General features: G+C 49.9%; 1 protein-coding gene across 6 annotated transcripts in view; it reads left to right on the top strand.

Moving 5' to 3' along the window:
- Positions 1-12,380: 12,380 nt before the first annotated feature.
- The window catches only part of PAX5 (paired box 5), a 184,580-nt gene continuing 169,177 nt past the window's right edge, over positions 12,381-27,783 (top strand). For 2 of the 6 annotated variants that reach the window (XM_043891330.1, XM_043891326.1), the window contains exons 1-2: positions 19,022-20,209; positions 25,942-26,107. In XM_043891330.1, coding sequence (XP_043747265.1) covers positions 20,167-20,209; positions 25,942-26,107 — 209 coding nt within the window. In that variant the 5' untranslated portion in view covers positions 19,022-20,166. Of the gene's footprint in view, positions 12,721-19,021; positions 20,210-25,941; positions 26,108-27,783 lie in introns of those variants that run through there. The other 4 variants (XM_043891327.1, XM_043891325.1, XM_043891329.1 and 1 more) reach the window with 4 other exon arrangements.

Genomic DNA, 27,783 nt, shown 5'->3' with positions numbered 1-27,783 from the left:
GCCCAAGAAAATAAAGAGCATCCTTTATTTTCTAGGGCTCACTGGGCATCTGTGGGCAAAACCCAGAATTGAGACTCACTTTCCTCAGCTATAAAGTGGGTATAGCAATTGCTCTGCTGCTTTCCTCACATCCTTGGTAAAGGCGTTTAATTTATGACAGCCACACAGATAAGAGAGTAGAGAACTGAGGACAGGTTTGTCAAACCATTTATTTAAGGGGTAAAATTGCTCCTTATCACATTATCTTTCATTTGTCTGTAGATTTCCTTTAGTTGAGGCAAGGGAATGGCATGAAATTATAGCACTCATCCATTATTGGAGGCAAAATAAATTTATAAAAGCCTTTTGCAAAGTGATTTTCTCGTAGATAACCACACAAAGGCCCTCTGACCTAGGATTTGGGGATTTTCCCCATTCTGATCTAGATCTGGGGATTTTAGGAGACTAAAAAAAAAAAAGGAGAAAGTGAGAGGTATGAAGACATGCACTTTGGGATTATCTGTGATAGTGAAAATTTGAGTCTTCCTAAATACACAATACTAAGGAAAGACATATCCATTTAAAAGAGTATTAAGCAGCCATTAAAATAATTATTTTATGAAATATTATTAAAATGCTATTTTAATTATCATTTATGAAGACAATGTGGAATTATAATGATAAACTGTTAAGTGAGAAACCTGAATACAAAGCGGTAACCACACTAATAAATTACCTATGTAAATTTAACTAGCATGTAAGTCAGGACAGAAGAGAAGCACTGAGCAGTTCATTTGTTAGGATGGTAGGATTATGGATAATTTTCTCTCCTTTTAATTTCCTTTATTGTTGTAACATTCTGAACTAAATAAAAATCTTGAAAAAATACAATGAAAGCAACAGATAGTTACATTTTGTTGTATTTTTCATAAATCCTTTCACTGAAAAAAGGGATTAAATGTGGCTTACCATCACAAGTTATAAAATAAGACCCACATGTTGCATTTCCTTCCTACCCTTCTAAGAATAAATTAAAATATAAACAGTAGGGTTGATTTTTTTTTTAATCCAAGATTATCTCATTATTCTACTTAAAACATATACAGAAAGAAAATGAACTCTTTTTTTCTTTTGGATTAAAAGTTTCCCCAGCCAGTTTCAGATGTCTGTTCCTCTATGTCTTGTCAACAGGGCCTGGGTTCCCCATTCTTACATTAAATATTTCTCAACCTGCCAGGCTTCCACTCAGATGGATAGAGAGTGGTGGAGAAGGTCCAGTCAGATCAAAGGGACCCCAACTAATCCTGCCTTGTGAAATGATAGTGTAAATTTCTACCCAGGCTGTCCCCCAGGTGAGTTGTTAGGATCCCCTGAGATAAAGCGTTAGGAAGTCACCAAAGTACTTTACAAACCCTCCAAAACTGTGTCCAGGTGCATCTTTTTTTTAGGAGTCAGTATGGCAGAGGGGTAGAATCTGGGCGAGGGTGAGTGGGGGGGGGGGGGAGGACTGGGTTCTAGGGAAGCAGTATAGTGTTAGCAGTTAAGAAATTTGGCTTTGGGAACTTCCCTGGTGGTACAGTGGGTAAGAATCCACTTGCCAATGCAAGGGACACAGGTTCCATCCCTGGTGCAGGAAGATTCCACATGCTGTGGAGCAACTCAGTCCATGCTCTAGAGCCCTCGAGCAGGAACTACTGAAGCCTGGGCGCTGAGAACCTGTGCTCCACAGGAAGAGAAGTCACTGCAAGAAGACCAAGAACCGCAACTAGAGAAAGCTTGCATCAGCAACGAAGACCCAGCAACAAAAAATTAATTCATTCATTAAAATTAAAAGGAAAGAAATTTGGCTGTGAATTCAGAACTGGCTTTCAAATTCCAGCTCTGCCATCTCCTAACTCTGTGATCCTGGGCAGTTTCTGTGTCTCTGAGCCTCGGAGTTCAGACTAGACCCAGCTCATGGTGACAGTGTATGTGAAACACGGTGGCCTGTAAACAGTGAGCACTAAAGAAACGTCAGTCATGCTTTATTAGTCCTGCCTCTCCCTCTAACGCGGTGTGGCACCTTTGGCAGTTCTGTTTTCTTTGGGCCTTAATGCCTCCACCTGTCAAACAGGGGCAAGGTGCTGGATCCGACGGTCTTCCAGGGCTATCGCAGGGACAGTGCGTTCATAGTGGTGGTTGTAACACTGTCCTTTTAAAGACAGACTTGGGTGGAATCTGTAGCCAATGGGGACACAGCTATGGGAATGGGATTCCAGAATGTTCTGCATATTAGACTCTCAGGTCCATAATCCCTCTCTTGCTTAACTCCTGAATATACTTACCCCAGATGACATCCCAAGACCACCACTTCTAGCTGGGATTACTTGTCCAGTCACATAGAAGAGAAATTGAAACCCTCTCCCCAACCCCCTGCACTGTCTAAGTAGAAATTTTCCAAGAAAAGTTTATACCACCTTGCTTGTTCTTCCCTGAGGGCCTTGACTAGGACCAGAGGACAAAAGGGCAGAACTAGAAACAGTGGACAGATGCTACATGGAGGCCAGTGCATGTCCAATGAAGGAAAGGACTTCCTGGCAGCCATTCCATTAATACCAATTTCAAAAGGGGCTGGTAATCTCACTGTCCCTGGAGCCATTCAAGCTCAGGTTCAATGATTATTTACTGGGATGCTGTAGAGAGGCCAGACTAGGTACAACTCACACAATGTAATGAGTCTCACTACCCCAATTCCCTGTGCTGCTAGTGAATTATTTACTAATTTATTACTTAATTAGCAATATATTAATTGATAAACTCCTAGTTGTACCATCTTACAGGTTCTGGCCTTTTTTGGCCTCTCTATGAAAAGAATGCCCACTGGAGGACTCCTGGGGTTAGGGGTTAGTGGAGAATCAGATAGAATGCATGACTTATGACTCATCTTTTCTGAGTTTTCTTTCCCACAGAACAAAATTTTTCTATAAAGCATAAGGTGTGTGTGTGTGAGTGTACAGTAGAGTTCACCTCCCTAATGTATTATTGACTGGATTATGTCTTTTCATTTTCCATCTAGAATCTAAGGTTTTCTTCCCTTTTCAGCTCCACCCAGCTGTGTTTTTCATCCCCCCAGAAATTCTAGATCCAACACCATCTTTTCAGAAATTTAGCAGCAATTTCATGACAGCTGTTAACCTATGGCTCTCAGATGTGCTTGAGTTGAATTTTTTGTTCTTTGCTTTTCCTTTTGAAGTGCCAGTAAAGGATACTTTGAAAAGAACCGCACAATTTTTCAACACATGAGTACTGTCGGCTTCTTCCCATACAAACCTTCACTCATCACTCCTGTCAAATGCTGGGCCATCCACTCCTCTACCAAAGGAGAAATATATTTAGCCAACCAAAAAACATTTTCTTTGAACAGCTTTGGGGAATCTAAACCCATTTGAACAATACTTCATGAAGCAAGTGCCCAGCTTCCTCACAACAGCCCTGAGGAGTAGGCTGAGTGAATGGCAATTAATCTCCCCATTATACAGGGTAACAAACTGAGGGGCAGGGAGGCAAAGCCACACTGCTAGGATATGGCATAGCAGGACGAGACTCATGGAACACAGAGGCCCAGTCCACAGAGGATTTCCCCTTCGCCACATTTATTCATTCCTCCGACTCACAAATGAGCATGTGACACTGTTCCTGTTATGACAGAAAGCAAAAGGGCAAACTGCTACAATAGTGTGACAAAAGCAGTAGTGTGGGAGCCATTGAGGCCTTGAGATGTTCACTCATGGAGTGCATAACGCAGATACAGAAGCCCACAGGAGCAGGCAGCAGTGACCTGTGCTTAACCAGAAGGGCTCAGCAAGAGAGTCTTGCAGAGATCAGAAGGAAATTCAGATGTTCCCATGGGTGCCACCTGCAAATCTTAAGATTGCTCTCCTTGGGGACTCTGTTTCCTGACTCAGTCTGAAGCTCAGTCCCATACCACTAAATCAGGCTCTCTGGAGTTGGGGCCCAAAGATCTGCACATGACTCCTTTCACACTGAAGTTTAGAAGCTACTGTCATCAGGGAACTGAGTGACTGATTGCCAGAAGAGCTGGGGTCCCAGAGGGAGAGCCTTGACGGTGAGAACGGGACAGAGCATCCCGTCTCAGACACACAGGGCCACAGACAGGACAGAGATCCGCGCTGTGTGGCCTGGGCAGTGAGTGCTAACAGCCAGCTTCACTTCCTAAGGTGCGTGAGAAACATGCCAGGCTGAGGTGGGATTTTGTTTGTTTGTGTTTCATTTTCTTTTTCCAGGCTGTTTTTTGTTTTTTAATGAATGCTGTAGATTTCCCCAGGGCAAAACATGGAAAACTGATAGAAATTAGGCTTTCCTGTGTTTCTCTTCTTGGTCCTAGAGCCTTTCTCCTATCTCTTCCTTTGATAGGTCCACTCCATATGGGAAGGAGAGAATCTGACAGTCTCAAAGGAGGTGTGGCAGAGGCTTGCCCACTTTACTCAGCCTCTTTGCCCCACTCCCCAAACTTCACCGTGAACCCCTCCCCTCAGAATCACTTACCATTCCTGTCACCCCTGAGCCCTTGGTCAGCTCTTCTCACGTTGCGTCCATCGTTGTTTCGTCGCTAAGTCGTGCCCGACTCTTTGAGACCCTGTGGACTGTAGCCCGCCAGGCTCCTCTATCCATTAAATTTCCAGGCAAGAATACTGGAGTGGGTTGTCATTTCGTTTTCCAAACTGAACCCAGATTTCCTGAATTGGCAGGTGGATTCTTTACCACTGAACCACCAGGAAAACCAGCTCTTCTCATAGTATTTGACATATATTGGGTTGGCAAAAAAGTTCATTCAGGTTTTTCTGTTACAGAGTTTGGAAAAACCCAAACGAACTTACTGGCCAGCACAATATGTTGCTCTCCAGCAGTCTCACCTGCAAAATGGGGGCATTAATTATGCTCCCTGTGTCATTAGAGTATGTCTCCTACATATGAATGAGTTCCATTTCTGACAGCACTTTCGTAAGTCCAGTTTGTTTGTAAGGCCAACAAAGTTAGCCTAAGTCCCCAACTATCCGCTATACCAGTCAGTTATGAAGGACTGTACTGTAACAGGTTGGTAATACTTTTCACACAAACAATGCATCGTAAACAAACAAACAATAAAGAAAGCATTTTAAATCTCACAGTACAGTACCTTGAAAAGTATAGCAGTAGAGTAGCACAGCTGGGCTCATTTGTGCAACTTGAAGGTCTGTCTGTATTCAGGGGACTTAATATATGTATCTAGCAAAGTCCTACTCACCCTTCAACACTCATTGAGGTCATGCCCCCAGCAGGGTCTCCTCTGGCCTCCCCCTTTCCAGAGTCTGGCTTGACCACCCTGCTGGGTTTTCCCACAGTCCCCTTTGGTGACATCCATCCACACACTCTTACGGTCTAAGTAGAGGTCTGTCTCCTCTCTGGACAGGATCTGGGGCTCAAGTGGCATCATGCTGGGGCTCTTGGCACTGGTTGGGCACCGCTTCCTGGGGTCACTGCCTTGAGACTCCCTGAGGGCACCTCTGTACGCGTTCTAACCCTCCCTTCTGGCACTCCTGACAGTAGAGGGCACAGTATTGGCCCCTAAGATTGAGGAGACAGGGCACTCCAGGACCTTAGGCATCAAATTCCCCCAAATGCATTAGGAGAGAGAGTGGAGGGCTATCCACTTGGAGTGTGTGGCCCTTCTGGACCTGGAAGCATGCTGCTACCCCCCTCCCCACCCCCCGCCACAACCACTGTGCTGGCTGGAAACAGCTCCCTCCCGGGTGGCCAAAAGGGCTGAGGGACAGAGCTTTCCCCTGGGTCTCCAAAAGCTGTCCTGGCTGGCACAGCCTGGGCACTGGGCCTGCACTGAGGGCCTCAGGGGACATGGAGGAGCCAAGCACTTGCTAGCCGGGCTTTGGACCTGGGACAAAACCCAGCTCCAAGCTTAATTAAAAAGAGTGCTTAATCCCTCCCCCAACAAATGCAGATCTCCCACAAAGGAGAACAGGAACACCAGTGGCCAGGAAGACCCGAAGCCTTACAAACAAGCACTTCGGGCTGAGCAGGGCAGCTCCTCTATGATCTAATACAATGACTATTGTCCAAGAGGGCTGTTTTTCCATGTTTTTGTATCCTTTTCTTCACATTTTCTTTTGCCACCTAATTTCATGCATCAGAGGTCAAAAGACAAAAGGTCAGGCTTGGTTTAGAGGCAGCAAACTCCCCACCACCAGGAACGTGTGTCCAAAGGAGTGCTTTGAGGCACCGCCTGCCCACACCGGCAGGTTTCCATCCCTGCCTAATTCTCTTTTGTCACTTCATGGGGTACAGGAGTCTACGTGCAAATTGCATGAGACATGAGACACCAACTGCAATACCAAACTAGGGAAAAAAGTGCCCCCCTTTCAGTTCACCAAGCTGCTTCTCTCTCATACCTTAGTTTTCAGAATTTGTACCTAACAAGAAGCCCATCTTTGAGCTCTCTGTCTGCCTATGCACAAAAGAAGCCCCCCGTATATTATATATATTATAACTATAATATATATAAACATATGATGTTAATACAAAATCTGGATATATATTCCTTAATTTTTTTCTGGGAGAATTTATACAGATGTTGCCAGAAAATTACCAACACTTGTCCTAAAAATTGCTTTCATTGAAATTTTAGCAGCACTTTAGTATGAATAATTTAGTATGATTCTTTTCATATGAATAGTTTGTCCTGGACCTCCAATCTTTTCAACGCTCCACTTTGGATTCTTCACTACTAATAGTGGATCGTTAATTTTTTTGTGTTAGTGTAGACACTTCTGTCAATACAGAAGAATACAGCATCATGATTTCCCATTAGAAATATTTTCATGATTAAGGGGGAAAACAACTTTCTCATTCTATTCTATGTTCATAAGCTCCTCATATCAACTTGATATGCCAAATGACTTTCATCTGCCTGAAAATAAATTAGGGGACATCTTTAATTATTCTTACTGCTGACAATTTTTTAGTCAACTGGCATTCAGCGTTTGAAGGTTTGGCTCCCACCTCAAATACAAAGTAAAAGAGAATAGAAGCACTTTTGGGAAGTGTCTCTGGAGGTTGCTAGACACTGGACTGGCTATCCTGCTCACTTCAAAGGCCCTTTGGACCTAAGCCTAGCTCCTTTCCCCCATCTTATTCTGGGCTGAGTCGTGGAGGAAGCTGCCAGCAAAAAACTGGTCAATTTGTTAAAAACAGGTAATCAGCAGCAAACCTGGAAGAACTCTAGAGCACACGGTTTTATTTCAGGCATGCTCTCAAATCCAGACTTTTTATCCTGCCGTCCGCTTTCCTCTCCGTACAACATGCCCTCAAAAGAAATAATAAAAATCAGCCCAAAACCTGCCACAAGACTGAAGTACTCACTTGGCAATTTTCAAGGTCACCCTACAGGCTCCAGGGAAAACACCCCACTCTTGCTGTGATCCTCTGTCACAGCTCTGAAGTTATTACAGAAAAATGGAGAATGAAGCAAGTGAGAACATTAAAGGGGCCTACTTACAGGGGCTCTTCACCTCCATTTAACATTCTGATCTGTGTCCAAAAACTGTAAGAATCGTTTAACCCGTGCACGCACTCAAAATCGCTTGTGAAGTAGGCTCCTTTATGTTCCTGTACTTCATGGAATCAAATTATATCACATTAAAATGTTATTAGTTTAAAACATATTAAATAAATGCAAGTCCGGGTTGGCACATGAATATTTAAAGCTCACATTACATTACACGGAGAAACAGCAGAAGAAAAAGGGGGTGGGGAAAGCTAACAGTTCATCGTATAAATATTGGTAGAAGTAAAACATCCTGCATATAAATTTTCTTTGGCAAAATATGATTTTATTACTTACAAATCATGGTATTGTTAAATTTAAAAGGATATATAGGAAGAAATGAACTGATTTACACTGCTTTCAGTCTTAAATAATCAGAGTGCCAGTAAATCTTTTCAGTGCCCCGTTTTGGGTTCTTGGGTAATACTAGTGGGTTGCTGGGACGTGTTGGCAAAATTTAAATGCAACTGACTCCCTGTTTCCCATATTCATATAATTGTGAATGTAATCACAGGATAGTGAATTTTATCTCAGAATTCTCCAAGAGTTGCCCTCAAATCGCGTCCCTGTAAACAGCATTCACTTGACGTCTGCCATGTGTACCTGTACGTTGGAAACCAGTCATGAAACTGCACTGAGTCGATCTCAGTTGAAATGAACCCATTCAAATGACCCGAGTCTGCGCTGTTTGAGGCTTCTCTCAATAACACTTCTAATTAAAGAAAGAAAGACAGTTAAGTAAAGCAAGAATAGCAATAACCCACCATGAGCCTCAGATCCCTAAAGACAGCCCCAATCGGGTTTTCTAGCACTACGCCTGTGTCTCTGGGTGAAGAGCCGCTAGCACATGGTGTCCCAGCGAACCAGAGTTCGAACCAGCAGCCAGAGTTCGAAGCCCTTTTTGTGCAGAGTACCCCAATGCCAGTAGTAATGGGTGCTTCAACCCAAACTATTCTTCAGCCCTTTTGCACCGCGGGCACCGCTGGAAAACCGGCGTCTGCGGCTGGCCTGCGCTGCGCGTTTTTTGCGCTCTGCGGCCGGGGACTTAGCTGCCTGTGAAGAGGCGCCCCCATTCACCCGGGCGCCGCCCCTAGGGAAGCCCCAAGCTTAGGCCATAGGGAACCTACTCGTCGGGACTTAGCGTCCACTCTCAAGCCTGACACCGTCCAGACCCAGCAAACGCAGCGGGGCGGGGCTGGGCATCGGCGGCGCCTCCTGCGGAAGGTGCGGTGCCACGTGCGCGCTGCACGGACCCCGAATCCCGCGAGTTCCGCAGTGGCCTCAGCCGCTCCCAGAACTGGGCCCCCAGCTTTAGGGCGGGGCCTCTTCCTAGCTACTGGGCTGGTCGTAGATTCCCACCCGCCCTCAGGGTAGGCTCCAGCCCAGAGCCACAGGGCCGGAGTCTTTCCCCGCGGCTGCTCCCAGGGCTCACGCGGAGAGAGGCCCATCGGCGGACCGCGGTGGGCCAACCTTTCCTGGATTCCGGGCCGTGGGTCTCGGGGTGGCGCTGGGCCGAAATCGAGCCTCAGTCTTGGCTCCACAAACCCTGGAGTCTTCGGGTGTTTTCTGGCCGCAGAGCAGAGCCTGGACTCCTCGCCTCCGACGCCGGCCTCCCAGTCCCCGGGATGCAGCGTCTTAGCTGGAGGCAAGCGCGCTGTGTGCCTAGGCCAACCTCTTCTGGGACTCTTCCTGTCACTCTGTTCTCGGTTTCTGCTTTCTCCCTCTCTCAGAATGCCAGCGCGCGCGGGGGCCTTGGAGGACTCTCCGCACCATCCCATTTCCTGGGTCTCCAATCTACCTTTCCGCACAGTCTTGTCTCTCCCTCTCCAGATTTCTTTCTCTAGAGATTTTCCCCGCACTTCCTCGCCGGTTTAGCCAGTAGGTAGATCGCTCTGCCTCTCTAAATTTGCCTCTCCTTTTCTCCCCGGTGTAGCATTAAACAAATCCAGGTGTTTCGAGGTTGAAGACGTTCCGGCGACGTGGAAATTAACAAACAAACAAACAAACAAAAAACCCTTATTGCGTCCTTGGGACATTTCCGGTCACTACAGTTTGGCTTCCCCTTGAGATGGTGCCAGCGCTGATTCAGCCACGCAGGCCGCTGCTACCGAGGCGCGGGCTCGCTCGCTCTCTAGCTGAGTATGCGTATGTTTGAGTGTGGATTTGTGTGTCGATGGTGAACTGGGGCAAGCTCTCCAAACCGAAAGCTGAGCGGAGTTGCGTTTCTAGGATTCTAGGGCTACGGGCAAGTGAGATCGGGGATTTTCCGGGGCCCAGATCCCGATGTGCGCCTAGACTCGGAGCGTCCGTAGCCCCTTGTCCAGTATCTCTAGGGCCGCAGCGTTAATTCCGGGTCCCCCGAAGAGATTCGCCACCTTCTCCGCGGCAGGGAGCGTCCTTCGGTCCAACGCCGCGAGAGTCCGGGAGGTCCGAAGCAGGCTGGCCAGGCACAAGGGGAGGTCGATCCACAACGGATAGGGTGGGCAAAGAGATGGCGATTGGGTCTGGGTATCCCAAGTGAGGGGGGGGGCTGTGAATTATTCTGGGCACTGGTGCCACACGACCGGCGGGGTTACGAGTGAGGGCGGGCGCCCCCTCGGGAACGCACGTTTGTTTCGCGTTGGTCTGGAGCGCTCGGAGTACAACGCAGTGGTGCCGGGTCAGGTATTTCCGAGCACCACGAATCCAAGGCTCTTGGTGCTTGGCCTAATCCTCTGCCCTTCCTGGTTGAGGACAGGAATGAAGTAGTGACCAGTGTCCCCTCCCTAATCACAGCCCCCTACAAAGCTAAACACACACGCAACACTCACCAAAGCATCCCATAAACACAAAAACTGAAGCCAACACACGGAAACATAAGCCAAAACCTTCATTAAACGCACTGCACATAAAAACAAAATCAAAATCGAAGAAAACGAAACACATACACGAAATTCACCTAACGCACAACACACAAACGACACCCACTAGTACAAAATAAAAATTAAAAAAAAAACAAACATCAAAACACCGCGCAGAACGAACAGCCTTTCAAACGACTCACAAAACGACAGTCTACAAGGACAAAATACAATACGCACACGGAAATCAAAACACAAGACAGAAAACAAAATCCACCCCAAAGACCAAGATTCACAGAGCAAAACCCGCTAAAATGAAATCCACGAAAAACCAACACACAAAAAACCAGCAACAAAAGACTCTCAGATAATGAAAAGAAAACAAACAAAACCAAAACAAACCTTATAAATAGAAAAAAAAAAAAAACCAACAACAACCCAAACAACTCCCGTGCCCAGCCCAGGGTGAAATGTCAATTCCGGGAGGGCTTTAGGCGCTGAAGGCCGCTCCTCCCCGGCTCAGCCTCCCCGCGCCGGCTAGGCGGGAGGGCGGGAAGCAGGGACTGGGCCCGGTTGCCGAGGGAGAGTCCAGCGCTCGGAGGTGCCCAAAAATCTAGTCTCCGGGGCAGGGACCCGGACCCGTAGGCTGCAGGAAGAGGCGGCGCAGGGGGACTGCGCAGACTACTTGGGGGGATGGGGGTGGGGGAGGGGGCCGCCGGGGAATCCACAGCCACGTTTCCGATTGTGGCGAAATCGGCTCAGTGGATAAGTGATGTCCGGTTCCCGCGCCCCCCGCCCCCTTTTTCTCGAGCTCTGGGCTCTTCCCCCTAGGTTGCGGCCCATCCTCGTGACCACCCCCTCCAAAAAACAAACAACACTCTCTCTGAGGACGACTCACTTTTGGAAACTGCATTGTCCGGCGGGCCAAGAGTCCTCCTGCGGATCTCTCCCCCGCCCGCAGAGAACCTTGCCCCTGCGACCACCCCGCAGCGGGGCCCCATGGGCTTCCAGTGGCCAAGCCAAGCAGCTGGACCCGGGACTTGGGACTAGAAAGGGGAGGGAAGTCTTGAGCCCGGGCCGAAGAGAGCGGGCTGAACATGCCAAACCTTTGCCCGGCCTCTCTCGGGCTGATGTCCCCTCTGAAATCAAGTCTTGGGGCTCCCGGACACCGCGACGGCTCGGGGCCGGCGGGCAAGGGGATTCCACTTATGGGCCGGGGTAAGGTGTCCGGAACTCCCGACAACCCTCGGGACCTCCTGAGTTGGTTCTGCTCAGCGCCGGTTCTCCCAAGAGGAGGCCCGGATTTTATCTCCAACAGTTCACAGATTACCGTCTGTGCTCCCGTCCAGGATGGGACAGGGTGTGTACTGGGGTGTTTGGGGGGTTCTGGCTCTGCCCTAGACTCAGCAACAGTATTACAGCTGCAGATCGGGTGGGGGTGGAGTGGCTGAGGACTCCGGGGGGCGGGCGCCGCCCTAGGGGTGACTCTGAGGAAACTGGAACGCCTCTCTATGCCTGGCAACACTGCTTGCCCCTAAAGCCCTTCCAAATTGCACCTGCTTGGGAGAGTGGCTAGTTTCTTAAAAAAAGAAAAACGTGGCCTGACCCTCTTACGTGGAGGGGTTTGCACCTACAGGGGTCACCGGCCTCGCGCACCGAACAGAGGGCCACGACACCCAGACTCAGAGATTTGTAGAAGTTGCGGCCGTGAGGCCAGGGCTCCCGGCTGGCCTATGGTCGGCCCCTTGCCGGTAGAGTGTAGGCTAGCGCCCGGCTCAGTTGAAGCCTTATTTCCCTCCCCCACCAGCCCCCTATAAAAGTCCAGGGCGGCGCGGCGGCTGTACTGCGGTTCTCCCGGCCTCCGGCACTGCTCCGGCCCGGCCCGGCCCGCCCCGTCTGGCCCGCTGAGCAGGCCGGGCCGCGGAGCGCGGACACCCTTTCCCAGTGCGGGGCGGCACGCTGGGGGCGCGGCGTGTCTGGGGACATCTTGTGATGTTGGCGAGAACAGGACATGATCTCACATGGCGAGAAGCTCTTTAGTTCCTTAATCATTTCACGGTGCCTTCGGACGCTTTTTTTCCACCTAAAACGTTTAGTTTCAGCTCAGTGATCAGCTACCCCAGCTCGGCGGGGGAGCGGAAGGCTTGAATTATTCCGACCTGTGAGCGGCCCCTGACACCAAAAAAAAAAAAAAAAAAAGCACAAAAAAGTGGAAACTTTTTTTCCCTGTCCATTACATCAAGTTCTGAAAAATCAAAATGGATTTAGAGAAAAATTACCCGACTCCTCGGACCGGCAGGACAGGTAGGACCGCGATACGCGCTCTAGGCTTGCTAACTCAAGAGACCCAGCGGGGCGCTGGTCCTCAGACACTTCGGCCCTGGGGGAGGGGGTGCGCCTCATTTTCGCAAGGATTTTGACTGCACGTCTGTCTGCGGCACGTTTCTCTTCAACGATCTGTTCACACACTTCTGCATCAGTTCAAGTGTTTGTGAGTTTGCGTGTGTTTTTCTCTATTTCTGAATTTTCATACGGATGTTTATCTGGAGGTCTGAAAGTTTGGGTCTGTGTGTTTACATAGGGGCTCAGAGTGTGCGTGAGTGACCATGACAATTTGTGTGTCCCTTTATATATATATGTATATGTTCATATATATGTATGTAGAGGAAGTGTGTGTGTTGAAGATTCTATGTGCATGTGTGTGTATTTATATTCATAAATCTGTTAATATTTGTTTATGAGTTGCTGTTCCTGGGTTCTGTTCTTTTGAGTATCCAAAATGTATGTCTATGCGTGGCTATATATGTGTAAAATTTTGATGAGTGTCTGTACATCTACTCCTTTAAGGGTCTGTGTTCGCCTGTCACAATTCAAGTGATTCTGAAAGTGAGAATAAGATGGTTACACTGACCCCTCCATTTTTGAATGTCAGCCACTTTTCACTGGGCATATACCAGTGTATACAAAAGTGCCTGCCTCTAGACACAAAGATAGGTCTGGGACCTGTGGGGGTCTGTTGTACTAAGCCTGCCATCAGTCGGGCTCAGGTTCCGTTCTGTTGAGAGAACGGAACGTGTGGTGTACACTGCTTCACTCTGTAGGTACTATTGAGCCTACCATTTATACAAAAGGGTCTTCTGTTGCAGGCACAACCCTGGCAGGTGAGAGGAGGCAGCCTACCTATAAGCTAGTTGTGACTTTCCTAGGGATCCCCAGCCTGCCTTAACTCTTACTTAGATAAGCCTCTGACACTGGAGTGTGCGTGTGTGTGTGTGTGTGTGTGTGCGTGTGTGTGTGTGTGTGTGCGCGCACGCAGGCACATGCCCAAGTTTTATCTTGTGGGTAGGAAGAGAGTGAAAGTAGGTGGACCCGTGTGTCTAACTGGGGCAGTTATACACCTCTAAACCGGTATATGCACAGGCAGGCCTTTCTGGCACAGAGCCGGATGTGCCTCCCACAGTTCCAGGCAGTGGGTAGCAGTGGGTGTTTACGTCGGAGAGGAGGTGGCAGGCTGCAGGAAGCTTCTGTCTGCCCTGAGGTGAAAGCCAGGTATGGTTGCCTCTTTCACTCATTAGGCCAGAAGTGCTAAACTCCCATCCAAATACACTTCTGGCCCTGACAGAACTCCATTCCCCATATCCCTGTGGTTCTGCGAGTCCCTACCTCCACCTTCCCTAAGTAGGGGTCAAAAAGGAGAGAGGTGGGGGGTGAGCTTGTATCTCGAAACCCAGGGCAATTCCCTAGGCTTGTATGTGTTTCCAAAATCAGGACTGAAGAGAAGTGAGGGCAGAAACCTAAGCGGCAGGGAGATGAAGAAGGTCCCCCGGGGTGGCAGCGCAGGAAAGGGAACCTGGAAACCCCCTTTGCTCCACCCACTCTCCCCACTACTCCCAGTAGGTGAGACTCCAGAAGCATCTGCACTGGCGACTGGGGAGTGTGCGTGTGTTGGGAGCGGGTCAGAAGCCTGAGAGGGTGCTCCAGAGGGTCTGCGTGGCTGGCCTGGCTGCCTCTCTAGACAAGCTGTCTACAAAGACTGTAATTCATGGCGGTCGATGGGCTCTTTGATTAGTTCAATCGCCTGAATAATCGTTTAATCGATAAAGCATTTCCTTCCTCTTCAAGACAGGCCTGGGTGGGGCTGGGGCCCTCAGGCCTGGCCAGTTTAAAAATCAGGAGAGCCACGCCCCTCTTCACCTTTCAGTTGGATGAGGGCCCTGCCTGGGAAAGGATGATATCTCAGGTAACACTACACTTGCGCCTGGCTGCTCCAGCCCGCAGCACCAGCACGGCTGGGGAATAAAAGAGAGCTGAGAAACTGCCCAGGTTGGGGGCGTCCAGGTCTAGTTTGGGATTTTTGCTTGGGTGTCTCCCCCTCCCAACTTCAAGGCTTTTTATGGGTCACTTGATGGCCCTTTACGTCCTTCAGAACTGTATTCCATGCCTTCACTCAACCTCGCTTTCCCCATCTGAACGATGGGGAAGGCATATCTGGTCTTCTAGCTTAAGTCCAAGATTGGGTGAGATCCTACCTGAACAAGGAGCCACGTAGGCATATTCTTGTCTAGCCTCTTCCTTGTGGTACTAAAAAAAGGGAAAACTGAGGTCCAGAGAGGGGCAGGGACTTATTTGAGATCACACAGAAGGAAGTGTGGAATGAGTAGGACTGGAAGGTAATTCTTCCGCCCTTAAACCTCTTATTCTTGCTTGAAAAGGCAATAGAGCCCCATGTGCCCCCCACCCTCCCTTGGAGAAACATGACAATCAGGCAAGTTAGCTGAGGTCGGGGTTAAGGAGTCCCAAGGCCAGGGAGAGCAGGGTAGGCTGAACACTGCATTTGTGGACTTTGGCACCAATTCCCCTAGCTCTGGAATGAGCCTGGTGGAATAATACCCTCTACCCATGGATCTTCATCTTTCAGAACCTTGAAAGGTCTCATCTCGGGGATTCTTTTCAGACACACAAGGAAGCTGAGCCCTAGGAAAAGCAGGAAGCACCTTTGGGATAAATAAAGGTAGTCCCAGAGTTCTTGGCCTTTGAGGTGTGGTGGTAATGATAAAAAAACCTGACAAAGGCACTTTACACAGTTTTTGAAAAATATGATTAAATTCTCCCCTTTTCCTCCCACTTCAACCATTCTTACCAACAGACTTGGGCCAGGCAGAGTAGACCTCTGATCCAGGAGAAAGGAATCATGCAGGAAATGGCTCTGACCCGACTTGCTGTGTAATTTAGGGTCAGTTGCTTTCTCTCTTTGATGCTTTTAAAATGAGGATTAGAAGGGACCCACCAAGTTAGGATAGCATTGCTCAGGCATCTCTGGCTTTCCGGAATTGAGCAACCAATCTGAGCCCTGTAGGCCTCGCTTTACCCAAAGCAGGAACAGGGAGATGGGCTGGACTTGGGCCGCAGGAGTCAATCTTAGGCCCAGTGAGTGCTCTAGCAGCCCCAACCCGCAGGCACAGCGGGGTGCGGGAGGGGCAGGCCCAGGCGAAAGCAGAAGAGAGGCGGGGAGGGAGAGTGTTCTGGGTACAGTCAGGTTTGTGTATGGAGCCTGAGGTGGCTGTTCCTCTGAGGGCGGCTTCTCAGACATTTTTCTGACTGGGCTTTCTTTCAATAGCAAAACTTTCAAAGGCAATTCGATTTACACAAATTAAATTTCTTTCTGGAAGTTTTCCTTTCCCCATCTCCTGCCTCCTTCACTTAGTATAGGCCCTAAGTCATGCCTGGGGAATGAAACCACAAGGCTGTTGCATACAGCAACGCCCTACCGCATTCAGCACAGCAGCTTGGAGACCAGCTCCCTGATAACTTGTCTCTCCTAGACCCAGACTTGTGAGCTGGGAAAGCTTTTGGAGGCAGGACTAAGGAGTGGTGCTGGTCTGGTCAAGGAATTGCTGTGTTATCCCAGGATAGTCAAGTAACTTTTCTGGGCCACTGTTCGGGCTGAATTAGGCGGCCAGGATATCTGATGGTGCCTCTTGATGTTAGAAGTTCGGGGAGGCCGGCCCACTCAGGCGGCTGTGAATAATCTCCTATCTGCAGGGACACACCCTCCCCACTGTGCACCACAAGGTGGAAAGGGGGCTGCTGTCGTAGCCCAGGTTAGGTTGCCCAACACCGTCCAGAAGCCCAAAAACCTTCTGTGCGAAATGGAAGTCTGACCCATTCCTGTTTGAGTAATATTTTAATGTGCGGTTCTATTCAACCCTGGCAGTGCTTTGGGGGAAGATTCGGTCCAAGCCGCACTGGTATCAGAAGGAAAACCGGATTGTATTGACATATCCTATTTGGGTTCCCTCCTCCTCCATCCCCCACCCCCCAAAAAAACAACTCTCCACAAGCCAAGAGTGGCTCTGGAGAAACCCTTCTGAGAAAGAGGTTTCTGGTTCACAGCCTTTCCTCTATCCCGGACATGCTATGTGACCTTGGACAAGTAGCCTCTTGTCTTGGCCTCAGGTTTCATATCTATAAAATGGGGAAGACATAGCCTCACGACCCTTTTAGCGATAAGACTTTAGAATCTGAGTTTCCAGGCCTGAACTAGAGCAGGGGTGGAGGTGTCCCTGACTGCTTCCCTCAGGGCGTTCCCATACTCCCGCCTCTCCGGTGGGAGAGCCGAACTGCTGTGTGAATTCTTAGTCCACTTTTGATCCATCAAGCACCATTGGGTGGAGTGAATGCGGGAACCCTAACACAATCCTGGTTCCTCGCTGTAGTTTCGATCTTCCAGCTCCTAGGCGAGGAGGGTGTGGTTGAAGATCAGGACAGGCAGGGTTCCAGACAAAGAGATAATGCCGCCCCATCCCAGGGCCTATAGCAGCCTCCTGGGCCCCCAGAGGATTTCCTGGGTCTGTTTTCTGCAGCTGTGCCCTGGAGGGGTTGGAGACGGTGTCACTGCTGGAAACTTATCTACCCTTCAGGAGCAGCTGGATCTAGGACAGGAACAGAAGGTGGTTCCGAGGTCTGATCTGGTTCTGAGTGTGAGAAATTGGACAGAGGTAGAGAGAAGGGTAACTGAAGTAAAGAATGTCCTGGGAGTGCTCCCAGGGTCAGCTGGTGCTCTGTCTTCCTTACAAGTCCAGGTCCAGAGCAGACATCTCAGAGCCCTTGTTTAAGTGGATTTATGTTTAATATTAGAAGATCATCGCTTGTGAATTTGAAATAGTGGGTCTTGGATCAACTCCCACGAGCTGTTGGGCAAGGGGAATCTTCAATTACTCTTCCTGTCCTGGGCGCCAGCAAACGTAGGCACTCACAGAACTGTTGCCTCCTGAGTGTAGAATGGCTATCACATGCTTCCATTTCTAAGTGCAGTTCCTTTGCCTGTGGTCCCAGGGCCTCACACTCCTGAGAAGCTGATTCTTGCTGGCCAAAAACCTTGCCTTTCTGGACCAAAAAAGTCTGCTAGAAATCCACCCATTTTTGTCTTAAAAGCGACAAGAACCTCCCCAGGAGAGGAAAAGTCGGGTTTTCTTGACAACTGAAAGCTACAGCGTAATAACACTGCTTAGCGCGACTCTGCATGGCCCTTGCAGACTGAATACACCTATTCGCCCGCCCACCCGCTTCAGAGACTCTCATTAGCACTGGATGGGACAGGGTTTATTCAGGTCTTGCTGCGGAGGCAGACTTGCCGGTGCAGACAGAAGTCTTCAGCTGGGCGCATCATTAGCCCTCAAAGCATCTGGAAACTCCTGTCTGAGGCTGGAAATGGGTACCCGGGGCTCAGTGCTTGGACAACCTTGTCCAAAGCCTCAGGTGGACACCCCCCACCCCCCGCAAAGGAGCATCCTGGTTACTAACTTTAAAGGATTGTGAGATGTTCCCCCAACCCCATGTCTCTGTCTATGGTTAGCTCAGAATTGAGAGTGTTTCCGTTAGAGCAGGAGAGGAGGGTGGATGAAGAGGCAGCAGCGTCAGCTTAGTTGGCGCTTGATAAAATTTTGAAATATTTCCACTGGAAGGAGAGCCTTCATTAAAAACTAGGTAGGCCAACTCTCCTATTTTACAGACGAGGAAACTGAGGTCAGAACGGAGCAAATGTGCACACGCTACGTTTCCATTGCAAGTCTGATGGTGCTTAGATTGAAAGTTGGATTTCTACTGAGCTCCTTGTTTTCCTCCAACATCCGTTGTGTGTGTGTGTGTGTGCACACGAGCGTGTTTTCTGGAGACTGTTTCCCCATCCACACTCCCCACCCGCCATCCTTGCCTAGGCTGCCCTCAATTCCTCAGGACATTTTAGGGTCCCAGTGCTGCGGCTGGGAGGTCAGGCTCCCGCCGGTTTTGCTGCGGGACTCTCCTGGCACTGTGTGGATCCCCGTCCCCTTCCCCCAATTTGCACTCCTCTAGGCCTTCGCCCCGCGCGTTTGTCAATGAACGTGGCGCCGCCGCCTGGGCCCCGCCCTCCATTCTCTCCCATTGCCCAGGTATCGGCTAATCAGGCGGAGCCCGCCGGTTGCTCAGCCAATGGGGTGGTGTCTCGGGTCAGAGCCGGCTGCCACTGCTCTGATTGGTTTGATGAAGCGTGATTGGCAGATTAGCCCCCGCCCCGCCCCCGCCCGGAGGGAGGCTGAGCCCCGGGCGGCGCTGTCCACACGCAGCGGGTCCTGAAAGCGGCTCCGGGGCGGCGCGGTGGCGCACTGTGCGCGCCGAGCAGGCGGAGGGCTAGCGCCGAAGGCGGCGGTGGTGGCAGCGGCGCTGGCAGTCAAAGCCGACAGAAGCTGCGTCTCAGCACCGGCAGTCCCGGCGGCTTTGGTCTAGGGGACCTTTCGGTCTCTTCTCTGTCCCTCGCTCTACGCCTGGGGTAGGCGCGGCGGCCGTCCCGGAAGAGGCAACTGAAAGACCTTCCAACCAGACCACCCCCCCACCCCCACCCCCGAGAGAAAGCGGCGGAAGCTCGAAGAGTTGGTGGGTGCGAGACAAATACTCCGACGAGGAGGAGACTGTCGCTGTCGTCCCCATTCGTGGTCCCGGCGATGAGGGAGCAGCGGGGCCCGCGGGAACTTTGAAAGCGTTGGGTCCCAGGGTGTGAGGGCTGCAGGCTCCCAGGGACTCCGGAGTCTTGGCCCCAACGTCAGTGGCGTAAGCGTCTCAGAACCCGCCCGGACTCCAGCGCCGCCAGAGAGGAAGTTCTTTGCAACTTCGTCCGAGACGTCGGCGAGCCGAGAGGAGAGAAGCTGAAGGGCACGTCCGAGCCCAGAGACTCAAAGCAGCAGAGAGAGAAAGGATCCGGTGGAGACAGAGGGATCGAGGAGAGACTCCAGAGGCAGCGAGGCCGCGGAACCAGCCTGGCCGCCCGCGGGCCTCGCTGCCCCCCGAGTGAAGTCAAGGGCTGTGTGTCCCACAGGCCTCCTTAGAGCCGCTCCTACCGGCGGCCGGGCGGGGGGGCTCCAGGCGGTCCCGGAGGCGGGCCCCTGAACTATGCCCCCGAAGCTGCGGGTGCCTTGGCCGCAGCTACCCCGGGCCGGGTGCGGAGCCGCCGCCTGAGCCAGCCCTGGAGGGAAGCCACCGGGAGTTGGGCGCACAGCTCCCGGCCGGACTGCACTAGCGCCGTTTCCCGCCTCTAGGCGCAGCTCTCGGCGATCCCCGGCAGAGCGGCTCTGAGAGAGGCCCCGAAGCTCCAGCGGTGTTTTCTGAACCCAGCTCGCACAGTTCCCGGCCTGGCTGCGCGGCTCCGTAGCCTCGCTGGGCAGCCCCTTGGCGCCGGGAGGCGGCAGCGTGGGCCGGCCTGCAGTCTGGAGCGCCCCGATGGAAATACACTGTAAGCACGACCCGTTTGCATCCATGCATAGTAAGTAGGCGGCGAGCTCGCTTCTCTCACTCTCCCGCCGGGATGGGGTTGGTGGTTCCAGGCCGCGGGGCAGGTACTGAGGATGGGAGGACCCAGGACTTCTGTGACAGTGCTGTCAAGTTTGCGAAGTGCAGGGCTCCCAGGCAGGGGATGTGGAGCAAAGCGCCTGGTCGACCCGGCCAGGCGTACCTGACACCGGGAATCCCGCCTCCAGCAACCGGTAGTGTACGCAGCCAGTTGCATCTTTTCCGGGGCTCTGGCAGCAACATCGCAGTGTGCCGGGAGAATCGGGACTCGGACCTGGAGAGAGCTTTGGGCCGGGCCAGTTGGAGGGCATGAAGTTGTAGGGAGAGGTCAGTCTGAGTCTCAGCGCCCCGCACCCTAAACCCGATGGCGCCTTTGTAACCCATAGGGCTGATCAAGACTGGGGCTTGGAGGGAAAGTGGGGCCCCAGCAGTGCCTCTGGGCTTGTATGTCTGGAGGAAGAGGTTGCGAGCTAAGCGAGAACACCAGGTCCAGAGCTCCAAAGGCATTCTGGAGTTGAGGAGTGGGATTTGAAAAATCAACGAAGTAACTGACCCTGAGCTGAGCTTCTGCTTAGAAGCCTCCAGTTCATACAGAGACCCTTAAAGACACTATCAAGTCCTTCTGTGCAGGACGCTTGCCTCATGATGGCTTCTCCCCTTAAAAACAAAAAACAAAACAAAACAAAACAAAAAAAAGAAGCCAATTAGTCACCATTCAGGCGCCCTCGTCTTCTGAAAGACACCGCGTGTGTAGGAGACGGGGAAGGGTCATTTTGGGCGCAGGCGAGGCCAGCCTGACCCGTCGGGATCAGCAGTTCACCCATTAGCACAGCCTCCTGTGAGATGAACGCTCCTCTCACGGGTGAGTTAACGCCGGATTAGATTCGGAGATTTCGAGGAAATTCCAAGTGGAACGAATCGTATTTTCCTTCAGAGCTGCTGCGGAGCTGGGAGCAAGGCGCCAGGCTTCGGCAGCATCCAGCCGGGTGCCCAGCTCCGGCCCCCACGGGCCGCAGGTTAGAGAGTTGCTTCCGCGCCGGGAGCCTTCAGAAAGCGCAGGATTCTGCTTACCTAGCCTTAGGTCCCCTATTTAACAAAGGCAGCCGAGACCCGGCTGGAGAGAAGGCGAGCTTTCCGGGATGAAGATGTCCGTTCCTGCCCCGGAGGCCGAATGGCCTGGTAGGCAGGGAAATGCTGATCTAGGCTGTGGGGACTGGCTGCGGGCAAGTCAGTTTCTCTTTGTGTCCAATTTCCCGAGTCCGAGGTCATCCACCAAAGCCGTGGGGAGATTTTCGAAGAGAAGCCGCTAGCTGGGATCCTAGCCTAAATGACTCCTCACCGTTTGGGGCCTATGCCAAAACGGTTTCCAGTCCGTGGTGACCCCAGCGCCCCCAGCAGCCGTCTCCTGTACAGACTTAGCCGGGCTCTGGGGAAGCTCTGATCTCGCAGACTAAGCCAGAAAAGCAAAGGAGTTTCTGTCAATACTCTGAGAGGTGACCAAGCCCTTAGCTCGGTCAAGGAGCGATTTGAGGACAAAATGGGGAGGGCTGCTCTTGCGCTTCTATCCTTGCCTGCGGGAATCCACTCTCCCCTTCGGCACAGAGCCTGGCTGCCCAGAGGTTGTGCCCAGGCGCTCAGGCAGATAGCATCAAGACCTGGTGGTCTCAAGGCCGTGCATGAGGGTGAAGAAGGTAGCTTCTTCCAGGTGTGGGTTAGCCAACTGCTAATGCCCCTCTCTATCCCTCCTCCTCCGGCCTCTCATCTGCCCCATCCTTTGGAAGTGCTCCCTCCTCCCATTTTCAATTTTCCCTGCAGCACGGTGGGGGTTGGGCCCCAGCCCGCCTAGCTTCCAGAGCTGTCTTCTCTGGAAGTGCCCTTGGTCTTGATATCCAAAGCTATTTGTTTCCTTAATATAGGCTCCACTTTGGAGCCCCAGTTTTTTTAGCTTGAGTGGCGGGGTGCGTAGTAGATCCTGAGAGGTTGCCTGGTAAGTAGGGGCTCAGACCGAGTCCCACCTTCTTATCGTTCTTCCTGGCCCTGACCAGTTTCTTACCACCCCAACTCCTTTCCCCTCTCCCCCACTGAAGCTGGGTGGCTGCCGTGGATAGCTGGTATGGGGGAGGGGCAGGCACTGCCAGGGTGTGGGCTTCTGAGTCTTCTTGTCCCCACCCCCAGCTATGGTTACCAGTTACAAAGCACTTTTATAGCCAGTCTCCTAACCAACTGTCTTCTAAACTTTCAGCTACATCCATTTTACAGAGAATGGTACTGAGGTCAGAGAGACAAAAGGACTGACAGGAAATTCCCAGGGACAGTGCTGGAGGCAGTCTTTTGAGATTCACGAAACGGGAGAGAGAGGGACTCAGATTCCAGAGAGTAGGCAGCGGCCACCTGGATGGCTACACAGAAGTGCAAGGCACTGTCTGTCTAATTTAACTATGCCTGTATCCCTGGCCCTACTGTCCCTGTGTGCCAGCGCCTATCGGTTCGAGAGTCCAGTAAGGTTTCATTCCTGCCCTTTCCTGTGTTTCTGTTTGCATGCTTGTGTGTCCCCTTAATTATCCTCTCTGATATTACTAGGAGGAATTTCAATGACCCTGTGGATCCTGGAGTTCAATCTACCATTGAGTCAGCACAGACCCTTTCCCCAAGACCCTATGCCCAGACCTGGTCACTGGGGGTGTGGACAGGGGCGACCCTGGTGGGTAGCATGTTCTTATCAAGGCCTGAGGAGCTTCTATGGAGGCCAGCCCCTTCCAGACCAGAGCCACAGAAGTCCCAGGGGCATCGGTATTCATCCCTTCCCCCCTGCCCTCCCCGCCTCCAAACGCGGCTCTGAGAGCCCTGTGGGGGCGGGGCTGGGTTTCTCTTGTATCTGCATGTCGGTTTCCTGGTCTCTGCCTTGATTTATTGCATCTGTCTCTGTGTCAGTCGGCGTCTCCCTGAAAATTTGGCCTGGTCCTGAAAAGTGTAGCTGAGTCCGAGTCTCCCCCCAGCACCTCCCACGTGGTGAACCCTCACTGTACTCCAGTCTGTCGGAAGTAGAGGCTGGGACTTGGCTTCTCTGAGGAAGTGCAGGGCGGGAGCTGGGGTCCAAGAAAACAAAGGTTCCCCCCTCCGCAGATGTCCCTTTTTCTTCCAAATACCCCCTTGTTGGGCTTCCTCCGTTTTTCTCTTCTCTCATCTTGCCTCCCACTGTATACACTACATTCACCTTTTCCCCTGCCTCTCTTTGCCCCATTCTGGTCAATCCACCCCTTTTTCTCCCTCTCCTCATTTCTAACCTGAGCTTCCCTTCTACATACTCTTCTTGCTGTCTCTTCTCATTGAGTCTCTGCTCTTTGTACACTTGCCCTCACACCACTTTTTCTGGCTTCTTTCTCCATCTTCTTGCCTCCCTTCTCTCGGGTTTCTGGTTTTGCTTCTTACAATCTTGGGGTAAGTGAGAGACATTGCCTTCTCAGATGACACTTTTAATTTACCAACCCACCCCCCTTGACATATTCTCTCAGAGGCAGAGAAGGCCAAGAGTTTTGGGGAGCCTTTCCAGGAAGTTGAGGGATGTAAGGGGTCCCCAGGTCATCCTGGGTCTGGTGTCAGCTGTGGATATGAGGATCAGACTCTGAAGAGCATTGGTAGCCTGGCCTTTGTGGTCAAGACTAGAGGGTGTGGGGACTTGGTGTCACCTCGAGTGCCTCACCCTTGGGTTTTCCCCCATAATACAAATGGTCTCCAAAGATCACAAATGTCCTGCAGGACTGTTTTTGGAATTTAAATCCTCCAAAGATTGCTACCGTGTTTTGAGCAGAAAATTTAAATCGCCAGTAGTATAAGGAACAAGCTATTGCAGATGGCCCCAGTGCCTGGACTAATAGATTGTCTCAGAAGTGTGCTAGGTGCCTTTAGCATTCTTTTTGTCCTCTCAGTTTTTAATTTACTTGCTTCTTAAATCCAGCCTGTTATTGAAAGATCCATACAACCCTTTTTTATTAGGTGCTCCCAACCCCAGAACAAAGCTTTCTTAAGACCCTTGACCAAGGGTGGCTGTAGTCTTTCTGTTTTAGGTGAACTATGCAGTTGTGTTCCTAACTGTAAAATTCTGTTCAGGGTGGTTTTCCTTTTTCTTATGTCTGGAGTGTTTTAGAACAATCTAAATGATTAAAACTCATTTTGAAAATCAGAGAGAAATTCAGCTTAGAACTCGAATTGAGTACTGTTGTTATCTATAAAAAAAAATTTTTCCTCCAATGAAATCAGTCTGAGTTTGAAAATTTGGGGAAATATTCAATTTGGGCTCTCATGGGAAAATTCAGTGAATAGCTTTGGCAGTTTTTAAGAAATAGGTTATGTTATGGGTAGTTTTCTCCTCTATTTCAGATATTGTTCATGAACCTGAATAGTAGTTCAGTGCTGGGGAATAGCTGAGATGAGGTGGCTATTTTATGTTTTCGAGTTGGAGTATATTTGTGTGTGTGTGTGTGTGTGTGTGTGACCTCTGAGATGCCCTGGCTTCCCTGGTACAGCCCAGTCCCTGCAAAGTCCCAGGTTAGGAGACGATTTCCTCTTCCTTGGTCTCTGAGCTGTCAGCAGCATTGGAAATTCTTTGACAGTCCTCAATGATGTCAGTCAGTGTCTGATTAACAGCTACAAGGTCGATGATGTTGCTACGCTGGATCACTCTGTGTTTACTGGTTTGGCTCTTCATTTACTTGGATCTCTGTTTCCATCTAGATGGACCTTGATGTTTTTACGAGAATGGAGCTTATTGGGTGGAGGAGGTACTTTCCCAAACTCCTTTTACTTAAAGTCCATTCCAGAACCCTTGTACAACCTGGGACTCAGAAGCCTCCTCCGGCTTCTTTATTTTCCCTGAACCAACATAAAGCTGCTTGTCAATTGTAAAACACTCCAAAAATTCCAGGGAAACTCCTTTGTAACAAATTCTGATACAGTAGAGTGAATGTGATCCTTTGACCTATTTCTTTTGTGTGCTCTGAGAGGGTACAGTGGTCAAGTCTGCATGTCAGCCTCACTTTTTTTTGTTTTTTTGCCATCTTCATTGAGGTATGAGCCTCACCTTCTTAAAGAAAGGATTTTTATCAAGGCAGTGGTTTGGTTTTGTCTCGGCAATCTGCAGACACTATTAAAAAAATTTTTTTTTTAATCCTTAGCTCTTGAATCAGATTGCTGATTTAAAAAACATTCCCCTGTCCCCAAGATCTAGGTTTGTTAAAGTAATCCTTTTCACTTTTAGAGATGTCTGTTAAAAGGGAAAGAGTTTCATTTTTAAAAATCTCTTTACATTTTATGTATTTTTAAATGTATTTTCTCCCTAGGATCTATCTTAGACTTCAGCATCATGTATATAATAAGTTCTGTCCCAAGTACAGATTGAGGTCTTCATATATTCCATTGTTTAAAAAAAAATTACAAAGAAAATGCTAGCAACTAACTGAAACATATCATGAAGATGCTTACCATCAATAGCCCAAATCACTGGCTGAAGAAGGACAAAGGCTAAGGTGAATTTCAAAAAGCAATCTGAGGTGTTCATGTCGCCTGTGCGATCAGACCCCAGGCTCAAGATAGCCAGCCCACTGCCATTTCTGATCAGAGGGACTGTGGGTCCTCAAAGCGGCACTTCTTCTCCTGCGTGACTGGTTCTAACCACCCTTTCCCTTGCCTTTTATTTCTGATCTGTTTCAGGACATGGAGGAGTGAATCAGCTTGGGGGGGTTTTTGTGAATGGACGGCCACTCCCGGATGTAGTCCGCCAAAGGATAGTGGAACTTGCTCATCAAGGCGTCAGGCCCTGCGACATCTCCAGGCAGCTTCGAGTCAGCCATGGTTGTGTCAGCAAAATTCTTGGCAGGTAAAGGCAGGAGCTTCAGGCTTCCCTTGATTTTTCAAATAATAACCTAAAACGTGACCCAGCAGCTGTCCATGTGGTAGTGTCTTAGCGAGGATCATGGTGGCACGTCCACATGTGCAGTACTTTGGACTTTGCAAAGCCTTTTTGAGGCCATTCAACTCGAAGTAACCCCAGGAAACCCTTGTTGCAGAATGGGATGTCTCAGTTCGAAGGGGTAGCATGTTTTCTGAAAGCCTGGTGAATTATTCCTAAGAACCCAGGAATAAGAGGTTCTTGGGAAGTCCCCTTCTATATTTGGTGCCTGAGCAGTGCTGGGTGGGAAATCCACAAGTTATAAAATCACATAACCAGACTTCAATGTTTCATTTTAATGTTTTCAAAAAGCGCATTCCATTTTTAAAAGTCAGCTGTCATTTTCAGTTCTGGGTTATCATCTAGCTTATTATTTTGGGCGGCAGTGTTTTCCTTCTATATGTTTTGTTTCCTTCATAGTGACAGGCATCCTAAATATATATGAAATTAGAGAGGAAACAAACAAACAAACACCAACTCTCAAATTAGACAGTTGAAAGTTGCCACTTGACCCTGCAATTTGCTGCAAGAAAAATACCAGCAATGCCAATTCTCCCAAAGGGCTCTGTAGCCTCTTAACGCGCATGTTTATTTTCTTGGGTGAGATGGTCCAAGAAAGCTTGTTTTGAGATGAGGAGACAAATGTAGAGGGCAAAATGAGTGACTCAGATGCTTCCAGCCAATCAGCACTCAGGCTGGGAAGAGACCTTAAGAACTCTGAGACCGTCTGCACCTCGCTGCACCCCAAAACCAAAGCCTCAAGTATGTTTCCAGGCAAGTGAAGTTGTTATAGGTCTGCGCTGGCAGCCTGGAACATTCTTGGGTTTAGCTGTCAGTACTCTCTCAGGATTTCTCTTGCAGGTCAGAAAACAGCCTTTGGCCTGTAGCTTGTGTTATGGTCTGAGAACAGATGGCTGAGTGGAAAATAAATATTTTGAAGTACGTCAGTGCCATTGTGACTTTCTGCTTACTCTTTCCCACCTGCTAGAATTTAAGACATTCTCTCAGATGGCGGGAATAATAGTTTTTAAACTTGAGAAGACTTGCTGGAGGCCAAGAGAAGTTTCAGGGCCAGGGGTCTGGCAGCACCTTTAGAGACCATATCCCCCCGTTTACTCCTCACGCTCCCACCCACACCAGTTCATCCCAGCCATGGAGGCTGTGCGCTTCTCTCTTCTTTAGCCCTCAGCAGCAAACAAGCCTCAGCCTGAGTTCCAGGAGGTGGGAGGACATCAGCATGGTATTCTTATTAGACAGTGATTTTAGGTAACAGGGTGAGAATGAAAATTGAAAGAAAAAAGAAAAAAAACTAGAGGAGAGGGAGATAGAAAAAAGAAAAAGAAAAGAAACAGAAAAGAAATGGATTGATTAAAAAAGAGAGAGAGAGAGGAATAAAGACAAGATAGAAAGAGAAAGGAGAACAATATCTCAGATCATTTTAGCGTCAGACTTGGGGGGCCGAGGAATCTTAGATGTCTTCCTGGGAAGCCTTCTCATTGTACAGAGGTGGAGAGAGAGAGAAAGGAGGCCCTTCCTTTGTTTTTGCTGAGATGTCTTTGCTGAGCCGACATTTTGCTTGCTATTTGGAATCTTCTCAGAGCAAG

The sequence above is a fragment of the Cervus elaphus genome, chromosome 29, assembly GCF_910594005.1.
Source record: "Cervus elaphus chromosome 29, mCerEla1.1, whole genome shotgun sequence".
NCBI classification, from domain to species: Eukaryota; Metazoa; Chordata; class Mammalia; order Artiodactyla; family Cervidae; genus Cervus; species Cervus elaphus.
The sequence above is the reverse complement of the archived record's forward strand: the minus strand, read 5'-3'. Positions and strand labels throughout refer to the sequence as shown.